The 9662-nt window shown below is 51.0% G+C and overlaps 1 protein-coding gene across 1 annotated transcript in view; it reads left to right on the top strand.

Annotated features, from left to right (window-relative positions):
• Positions 1–311: 311 nt before the first annotated feature.
• RNF220 (ring finger protein 220) overlaps positions 312–9662 on the top strand; it is a 246117-nt gene continuing 236766 nt past the window's right edge. Inside the window, exons 1-2 of the mRNA XM_016961307.3 lie at positions 312–746; positions 7202–7943. Of these exons, the coding sequence (XP_016816796.1) occupies positions 7319–7943 (625 nt within the window). The 5' untranslated portion in view covers positions 312–746; positions 7202–7318. The remainder of the gene's footprint in view (positions 747–7201; positions 7944–9662) is intronic.

Below are 9662 nucleotides of genomic sequence, written 5' to 3'. Positions count from 1 at the left end.
TAGTCAAAGACCCAGAGAAGCATTCCAGGAACAAAGCAGCAGGTAAGATTTTTCTGGGAAAAGGCAGAGATTTTGAGGGACCCAGGATTTGGGGGTCATTTAAGCAGCAGTGGATGTCAGTCTTCAAGCTTTGCCCATTTACTCTTGGTCCCTTTTGGTTCAGGAAAGGAAGAACAATAAGCACGAAACCATTCACTGAGACCTTTGCGGGTGGGGGAGGAGGGATGTAAACAAAAGCCAACGCTCTCTTTAGTTCACAATGGCTCGCGACCCCAAGACTTCCAAGCTCTTTGGTGAGGGCCAGCAGGTCTGTTCTCCAGGAGTGCCCTGGGTCTGGACTTCATTTCCCAGAGTCCCTTAGTGCCCTAATGTATTCAGTGCTCAGAGTGCCTGTATGTGTGTGAGTGTGAGAGAATGTGTGCGTGCGTGTGTGTGTGCGCGCGTGTGTGTGTCTCCGAGTCCCTGGGAGAGTGGAGGCTCATTCACTGATTAGATCCAGCGCTGAGAGGCAGCACTGCTCCTTCTCTCACGCCAACCGAGTCTCTTGATCTGTACATGCAATCCCAGGCAGCTCGCGAACACAAACCCGGGGCCAGCCGCCTACTGCTGCTGCTGCCGCTGCCGCCGCCGCCGCCGCCGCTGCCTCCGCCGGCTCTGCGAACCCGGGACTTTTCATGCACCACACTCTCCGCCTGCTTCCCTCCGTGTCCTGAAAAGTGCGACCGTTCTCCCAAGGAATTTCCACGGCAAGTATGGAGATCAGAAAGGGGTGTGGACGTGTGTGCGTACCCAAGAGGGGTGGGTGCGAGGGCGGCCGGCTTGTTCAGGAACCTGGCTAACTTTCCGGGTCCGTTTCCTAGGGATTCGGGCGGTTCCCTCTGGACGGGGGCAGGGACTGGGACTCGGACTGGCGCGTCTTGGATCATCGCGACGGAGCCTCTCGGCATCGGCGCCCTGCGCGCTCCGTGCGCTGCCTCGCTCAAACTTTCCGTCTTGAGTTTTCCTTAATGTGTTTTATTTGGGGAGGGGGGGAGGTGCAAGGGGGAGGGACCAGACGCGGGAATTGGACAAGTTGGGAGGGTGAGGGCACTGCAAGGGAAGGGAGCAGGACTTCTTTTCTCCATCTCTTAATAAGCCCCATTCCCACTTTGTTCGGGTCGATCGCGAGAATGCCTTCTCGCCGGGCTCTCTGGTGCACCCCCCGGTGATTTCCGGGCTCCCCTATGTACCCCGCGTTGATTTCCGGCGAGGCCAGGGCTGGGTGGTACTCAGTGGGGAGCCCGAGGCGGCGGGCGGATGGAGAAGGGGCGATCCGAATGAGAAACTACCCCGACAGCCTCCACCCCACACACAGCCGGCTCCGCGGGATACCCGGGGAGTGGCTGTTTAGCCCTGGACCCCGGGGCTCGGCTGACTTTTTCCTAGCGGGGGCGGGTGTGGAGGGAGGGAGGTGGGGTAGGATGGATGGATCCTCTGCGGGCAGGAAGGAGGCAGGTGCTAGCATAGAGGCGGACCGTTCTAAACGCCACCGGTGAACTCCCCACTCCGCTGGGCTGGACCGGCCTGGCCGTAGAGTAGCCCGACACGTGGGATCTCCCGGGATTTTCGGGGTCGGGACCCCCTCTCCCAGCGGTTCTACTGAGCAAGGCGGGAGGACGATCGTGGAGACGAGGGCTACTCGACTACTCTACTTGTAGTTTTATTTTTATCTTAGACCTGCCTTAAACTGAGTAACAATTTCTCTTCTGACTTGAGAACAAAACTTTTCAGTGAGCACGCCGGTCGCTGCGGTCCTGCGGCCACTGCCGCCGCGCTTGTCAGCCCGGGCCGAGCGACCTTCTCTGCCCGGAACCCAGCCCCGCCACCGCACTCCGGAGCCTCTGGCCTCCCCCACCCCACCCCCGCCCCCCAACCCGGGGCTTTTCAGGGCTCGGCCTGGGCGTTTCGCCTTTGTGCTTTGTAAGAGAAAGCCTTTTCTTCCAGGGCACAACAAACTTGGGCGGAGAGCTTCCGTGTGGCCCCCCGGGCGAGGCCGCCCACGGTGGTGAGGCCATCCGAGGGGATGCCCGGTTCATCCCCCAGTCCAGGAGCCTCTCCGAGAGCTCGCGGCCCAGGTCGACCCCAGCTGGCGAGGGCGCGCAGGAGTCCGGAAGTAGCGGGGACTAGGGCAGCCAGGAGGCAGGGGGAAAGCTCTCGCTTCCCGTTAAGCACACCCTGCATTCTCGGGTCGTGGATGCAGCTCCAGCGGAGAGCCCGTGTTCCGGCCCTGAGCCAGGCGCGCGTCGCACTGGGTGGGTGCATGGGGCCCGGGCCATAGGTGTGGGGGCACAGCCCTACCTGGCCGGCCCGGGTCGTCTGGGGTCTGCGCCGGCCCACTGCCCCGGGAGCCGCCGAGGGGGAGAGCACCGCACTCGCTGCCCACGACGCCCAGCAGCCACATCTTGCCTCTCGCCTCCGCTCCGGACTCGGCTTGAGGGGCAAAGGGGAGAGAAAGGAAAAATAAAGAAAAAAAAGGGCGGCAGTGAGGAAGCAGCGAGGGGACTGGGGGGAGCAGAGTGGGCAGGGGGGCTTTGCCTTGCCTGGCCTCCTCTTTCCGTCTCGCGGGCTCTTCCTGCAAAGGGGAATGAGCAGAGTGGGGGGAAAGGCAGAAAGAGCGTCGAGGAAAAGCGGTGCTGGCGTCTTCCGTGCCGATCCCTCCTGGCCCGCAGAGACCGGGCAAAAGTGGCGCGAGTTCGCTTGCTGCGCTTCGAGGCAAGGCTGGGGAAGGCCGAGGACGGGGCGGCGCCGCGTCGCGCCGCTGGTGGCCGACAGGGCCGGGGCCGGGCGCGGAGCGAGCGGGGACACACACCTGTTCTGCGAGCCGCGCGGTGTGCGGCGGCCGGACGGCCGCGGTGCGGGCCGCAGAAGCCTCCCTCCCGCACTGCGCATCCGCAGTCCAGGAGCTGGAAGGGCCCGGCAGCCCCGCGCCGGTCCGCATTTGCAGGAGAAGCGGGAGTGGAGGAGTCCGCGGCTGCCCGCTGAAGCGGTGGTGCGCGCGGCGGCGGGACCCGGGTGACCCCCGGGGCGGGGCTGCTCGGGGGCTGGAGGTCCTTGGACTTTGGTCGAAGGCTGGCAGCTCTGAGCCCCTGCCCCGCGGGCCCCGCGCGGCTGCGGACCAGGGGCCCTTGCACGTGTCGGTTCTTCCTGGACTGGCGCTTTGGTTGCCCAAAGTTGGGCGCAGATTGTTTCGTGCGGAGGTTGTTGGGACCCAGAGTATTCTATATACAAAGGCAACCGAGAGCCGGAGGGAGAGGTCGGGCCAAAGAGTAGTGGGCTCGGCTCCGCGTTGGGCCCAAGTTTATGTAGGTTTCGCCTTCACCTCTTCTTCCCCCGTTTTCCCTAAAAGAGTTGATTTTTTTTCCCAGTCGAGACTCTTCCGAGCTGAATAATGCACCCGCTCGCTGAGCCAGTATCCCGCGACCCCGCACTCTCGGACTGGCCCGGGCTGTCTCGGATTCGCACCCTTTGGCCAAGCTGGGCCTGAACCCGGGTCCAAATCTGGGACGATACCCGGCCATGCCTGAAACACAGGCGTCGGCCCTAGCCCGGGAACTGTGTTAGCCTTATGTTCCCTGAGCTCTCGCATATGGTGGTAAAATTTCTGTTAGAGCGGTGTTTCCAAATACCCCCTGGGCATTTGGTGTGCGGGAATTCTCTTCAAGCGAAGAAGTCTGTGAACTTAAAAAAAAAAAATTCTTTCCTGCGTTCTTAACAACCCCCCACTACTCTGCCTCATTTCCCATTGTTCTTTGCTTTTTAAGTTCCTTGTTAATTTTAAAAGTTTATTTATGCAAAGGAAAAATATCGTTTAATTTGTTCTATTATTTTAATTCCTGGCTTTTGGAAACGGTTCAGAGACCACAAAAATGTCACCTGTTGTAATAAGCAGAGGAGTGTTGTGTGTGCATTTTAATTGCCAGCAGAGCCGTAGTTTGGTGGGCGCCCTGAGCTCGGCTCCGGGAAAGAGCAAACCTTTGCAGCTTTCTTTGTGGCAGTAATTTGCAAAGGGGTTTGGCTCTCAGCTACGGCGGAGGCAGAGGGGGCAGCAGCACCGCTTCCTTCTATGCCGATCCCGGGCGCGGGTCAGGAAGCCCAGACCTTGGACCGGGATGGGCAGAGGATGGGATGGAAGATTACCTACTCTCTGAGACTTTCTCTTGGGCTTTCGGTTTTTCTGTGCGAAAGTGGCTAGTTCGCTCCGCAGAGCGCGGAGCGCTGCGCATCAGCCCAGCCTCAGACATTTTCACGTTCCAAACGCGGACGTCTTCGTTTCATTTGTCTTGGTTCTGGCGTGTTTAACCAGGCAATTAGTAATCTCACTAATTATTCAGATAGCTGGCGTTTTGCAATCACTTTAAACCAGGGTCAGGAGTGTGATTTAAGAAACAAACAAACTCCCACAGATACGGAACTGAACCAAACCCATCACGTCAAGGATTTGAAATTTTTTAATTCAATATTTGTTGGTCCCTCCGTCCAACCTCACTGCCTGCCAGACAATTTATTTAGTTTCGTGGATTGATCCCTCCTCCTTGTTTAGTTAATTCAACAAAGACTTTTTGCAATCTGTTTGGAGTTTGTCTGATGCCGTGGAAAAGTAGCTGATGATTTATTTGGTTGCTTTTCGATTTCTGTCTTCAGCCCTTCTTTCTCCTCCTTTCAGCGGGGATGTCAGCTGTTATTACTTCCTATTGATCCCTTTGCAAAGTGAGAAGTGAACTAAAATTAATGTCAATTCCACTGCTCGGATCAATAGCTGGAGTTATTTTAATCTGGATTTGCACGAAGTGCTAAATTAAAAAAAATCAGCATAGAGGCAGAAAAGTAACAGTTACTTACTTTCCCTTTGCCGGGTTCTTCACAGTCACCCAAATGCTCCATCAAGCTGATTATCTTACAATCCATATTTTTTTAATTAAGAGGGTCAGTTAGTTTTCTTATTTTGGGTTCTGTGTTTAAACCCATGACATTTTGACATTGGGAGTGTATTAACTATAGATTTTCATAATGACTGTGGTCAGCTGAAGCCTCATCTATACAAGTTGTTAATGTGAGGAGAGGGTAAGAAAGAAAAGGGAAAAGAAAAAAAGCACTCCCCCCTCCCCCATGGAGACCAACGCCCACGCAATGAAGTAAAAGAGATGTGGCCTGGAAAAATATTGTTGATTTATTTTCAGTGTAATGAAGTTTTCAAATGAATAACCAGGGTTGAGTGATTCACCAGGTTCTGTTGGAGTGTCCGGTGCTGTCACCAGATTCCTAATTTATGAAACTCATTTAAGATAATGAGGTGATCTAGGAAGTAAAAATAGCAAGTGAATCCTGGGGGGGGGGGTCGTATTTTGAGGGGGAAACATTCCTCCCTTCACATTTCTTTTCTCCAGTTTGCCTCATATAATATTGCTTGTTGATAGACAAGTAGCTATTTCTGTTGTGAAGAGCTGCTTAGAACCCTTGGAACAGCCCTAGACCCACTTTCAGAGCGTCCATGTTGTATGACCATTAATCTGACTAGAAAACAGCCAAGAACAGGATTCCCAGACTTGTCAGCCTAACTGGCTGTCCTTGGCAGATCATTCCCTGCACTGCTATAGCTTGACAGGAAAGTTATTTAAAATTTGGAAGAGAGAAAAATCCGTTAATGTGAGATACATAATCTGGTAATTTAGCAATGATGTCTATAAGGAAAGATGCCAAATGAGGAAGCAGTCTGATGGTGTCCACTCATCTTCCCAATTAATAACAGTCATTGACAGGTCTGCTACAGGATGGGAGAAGGAAATACTCTCTTTGCACTGCATTAAGCCAGGAGGATTCATCTACCGTTTAACTGATGTTTCTCTGTTTGAGGGAATACCAAAGATACTCCAGGTGGGCTTTTTAAAAGGGACGAGGTAGATTTTATTTCTGATATGACTCTCAATTTAAAGGTATAATTTGTAGCAGACGGTGATTTTTGGTTGTGCTTTGAGTTTCACTAAGTTTCTATTTCGTGTATATTTTTGACACTAATAAGTCCTGGTATTCATCTTATGTTGTGCTGGCTTTTGATATATAGCCCTTCTCCCAGCCCCCACTCAAAATACACTTTGGAATGGAACCACTGACTATGAAAATGTACAACCTAAATTTACAAGGGAAACTGAAAGAAGTCTCTCCGAACTCCAATTTGTTCCGGGGGCCTTTATTGGACATCAGCTCTGACTGGGCCAATAAGCAGAGCAAAATAAGTCAGAAATTTTGTTAACATTTTGTTCTAAATGTTAATGGCAAATCCAAGGCAGTTTACAAATCTACTTAAGAGTGAGTGCATTAGTAACTAAAATTACCGATCTGTTCTTTGCTGCCCTTAGAAGACAGATGCTTCTAGAGAGCGTATGCCAAAGGCACCCATTATGGTTTTAAAGGTTGTCAGAGACGCCAGGCATTTTATTGATGAAGGTTTTGTTCCTTCTCAGAAAAGAGAAATAGAAAGCCCATGTGATTAGAGAGGGGTGTGCATCAAAATAAATGTTAATGCTGTTTGTTCACATAGCACTTTTTTCTGGAAACAGTCTTAGATGATACATGAAGATGTGTGTGTGTGTATGTGCCAATGTGTATCTTTTATCCATGTGTATACTTTGTACTAACTAATATGTACAAGTGTTCCTGGTCTAGATGAACTTGAATTAGGGATATTTCAGTATCAGGGTGTTGTTAGGGGAGATGAAGAGAGGATGCATATGTGGGGAATCGTATAGGTAGAATGTGGTCTCTGAACATCAGGCCTGCCATGAGTGGTGGATGCAGGCGGAAGCACTTTAAAACATAGACCCCCACTTCATCTACTGGATGGCTTGGCCTTCCAAAGCTCATTTGTTCAGGGAATATCGTATTTGGAGGTTTTATGATATTTTTTTCTTTGCTGGGCTCAGGCGCATTTCACCCGGAACGTGTAGGGACCAAAGTCAGCTACGTGTACATCACAGTAAGTTGTCTATTGATTTTCCTGAATGAAAATGGTCTGATGCTGCTGCCCACTGGCTCCTAAAGCCTGTGGTGTCTCTTGCCCGAGCATCTGTGAGCCAGAAGGATGGTGTTTCAATCACTTGGGGTTTCCCTTTTTTTCCTCCCCCTGACTTTCCTCCCCCTTCTTTTTTTCTCTTTGCTGTTTCTACAGGTCTTAGGAGGGAATGTTTCCCCAGTAATATTCCCTGCCCTGACCCAAAGTGCTGGTTGGCCTCCCTCCCAGGGAAGACTGCTTCTTGTGTAACGCCGGCCACAGAAAGAGACTCCGATGGACTTACACCGGGCAGCCTTCAAGATGGAGAACTCATCCTACCTTCCCAACCCTCTGGCATCCCCAGCACTGATGGTCCTGGCATCCACGGCTGAGGCCAGCCGTGATGCTTCCATCCCTTGTCAGCAGCCACGACCCTTTGGTGTACCTGTCTCAGTTGACAAGGACGTGCATATTCCTTTCACCAACGGTTCCTATACCTTTGCCTCTATGTACCATCGGCAAGGTGGGGTGCCAGGCACTTTTGCCAATCGTGATTTCCCCCCTTCTCTACTACACCTCCACCCTCAATTTGCTCCCCCAAATCTAGATTGCACCCCAATCAGTATGCTGAATCATAGTGGTGTGGGGGCTTTCCGGCCCTTTGCCTCCACCGAGGACCGGGAGAGCTATCAGTCAGCCTTTACGCCAGCCAAGCGACTTAAGAACTGCCATGACACAGAGTCTCCCCACTTGCGCTTCTCAGATGCAGATGGCAAGGAATATGACTTTGGGACACAGCTGCCATCTAGCTCCCCCGGTTCACTAAAGGTTGATGACACTGGGAAGAAGATTTTTGCTGTCTCTGGCCTCATTTCTGATCGGGAAGCCTCATCTAGCCCAGAGGATCGGAATGACAGATGTAAGTACTTTGGTTCGAGCCCTCCCTTACCCCCAGTAAGCCCTGCCTCACCGTGATGTTCAACAGGTCGGTGGCGTTTTGCATGCTCCTAGTAATAGGAAGGGCCAACTACTTCCCTTTCACTAGCTGTGGAGTGCTAACCTTTGCTTGTCTCTTATCAGTGAGCACTGATAGTTCTTGAAATGTTTTTCTGAAAGTAGCCAGAGGCAAGTTGGCCCCAGCACAGCCTTTCTCTCCGGACCCTAGTGGGCTTATTCTCTGAGGACTTGAGTGAAGAGGGGTGCCACCGATGTACTGAAGTGAATGTCATTTCATTAAGAAGTGTCGGCTCCTAGGGAATTTGGGGGGCCTAAAGAAACATGTCCACCCCTCCTCTCTTTGCTGTCCTCGTTATGTTTGTCTGATCTCAGTGTTATTTTTTAGCTTTTCTATTGTATCACATCCAGCAGACTCCACGTGATTCTATTTTCACAACTCTCAGCCCTTGTCCACATCAGGCTATTTTTCAGAGAAGGACAAAGGTGTCGTCAATCACCATAAAGCATTTCAAACAGCTGTGTTTTCCTTGCGATCGCAAGGCTAGAAAGCCGACTTCTCTTGGGATTTCACAGGTTTGCTGGATGCTTATCCTGGGGCTCACTTTTAGGACTAGACACGGTTGACCTGTGTGACTGCTCCATATTTGATGTTCACAACTATTATTAATTTCTGCTTATGAAACAGCTTTTTCTCATGTTCTCCAAGTGCCTTGTTGGGCTCTGGCTACACTTATAGCTGGAACTAAGCCTTTATTTGGAACTTGTAGACTAGGAATGCTGAACCCTGCAATCTTTTGCTCTAATATAATCAGAAAATAATTGTGTTTTGAAGCTTTTGGGCTGTGGGTAGACAGAGCAGTTTTCTTCAAGCCTGGTGAGAATTTATGAACTGAGGGTGTTTTTTCCACGCAACCCTTTGTTCTCAGATTTGCTTCATTTTATTTTCTTAAGAAAACTACATCTGAGGTTTGCCTTCCCCTTTTCTCTATTTTTTCGTGCTCCCATCCTCTCTATAACCACCAACACGAATACCATTTTTTTCCCTCCTCTTTATGATGCCGAGGAGAGTAATAGAGACATTGCAGCTCTCTCCCCTGTCGCCACTGCTTCCTCAGGCTGTCTCCTTGAATTAGGCACTGTGTTAACTTCCCTGCGCTAAAAGGCATCTGCCTAAACCCAGCGTACCTTTTCAATAAAAGTCATCATAAAATCAACCTGCCTTGTAAATCCATCGCTCTTTGGTTTTGAAATATGTTGCAAGTGTGTCTTTTATGTCAGCGTCTGTAAGCCGGAGACCTCCCCACTTAAGGGAGAAGGCTGCTGGCTGACAGCACTACTGCTAGTGTTGCCCTCTCACTTTGGCTTTGGTTCTCTTTCACCTTTTCACTTTCGGTTGACTTGTGTGTCTTGTGATCCTGCTTCTTGGATATACCTGCTGAACAGGTATCGGCATTGTGTTGGTTCATTTGATTTTATTTAATTTTAGTTTTCATTTGTCCAGTGATGTGCAAGTGATCAAGGCTAGTTATAATGTGACCTTCAGCCAAAACTGCCTTGTGTTAGGGTGTGACAGATTCCGCCCCTTTTTTTCTCCAAATACAAGTTGAAAATGAAATCTTCTCATAGCTAATATGCCACAAAGTAACATCTGGAGATTGAGATCTCTTTCTTCTTACCTAAC

This window comes from Pan troglodytes, chromosome 1, assembly GCF_028858775.2.
Source record: "Pan troglodytes isolate AG18354 chromosome 1, NHGRI_mPanTro3-v2.0_pri, whole genome shotgun sequence".
Classification (NCBI taxonomy): domain Eukaryota; kingdom Metazoa; phylum Chordata; class Mammalia; order Primates; family Hominidae; genus Pan; species Pan troglodytes.
This window is presented reverse-complemented; position numbering and strand designations above follow the sequence as displayed.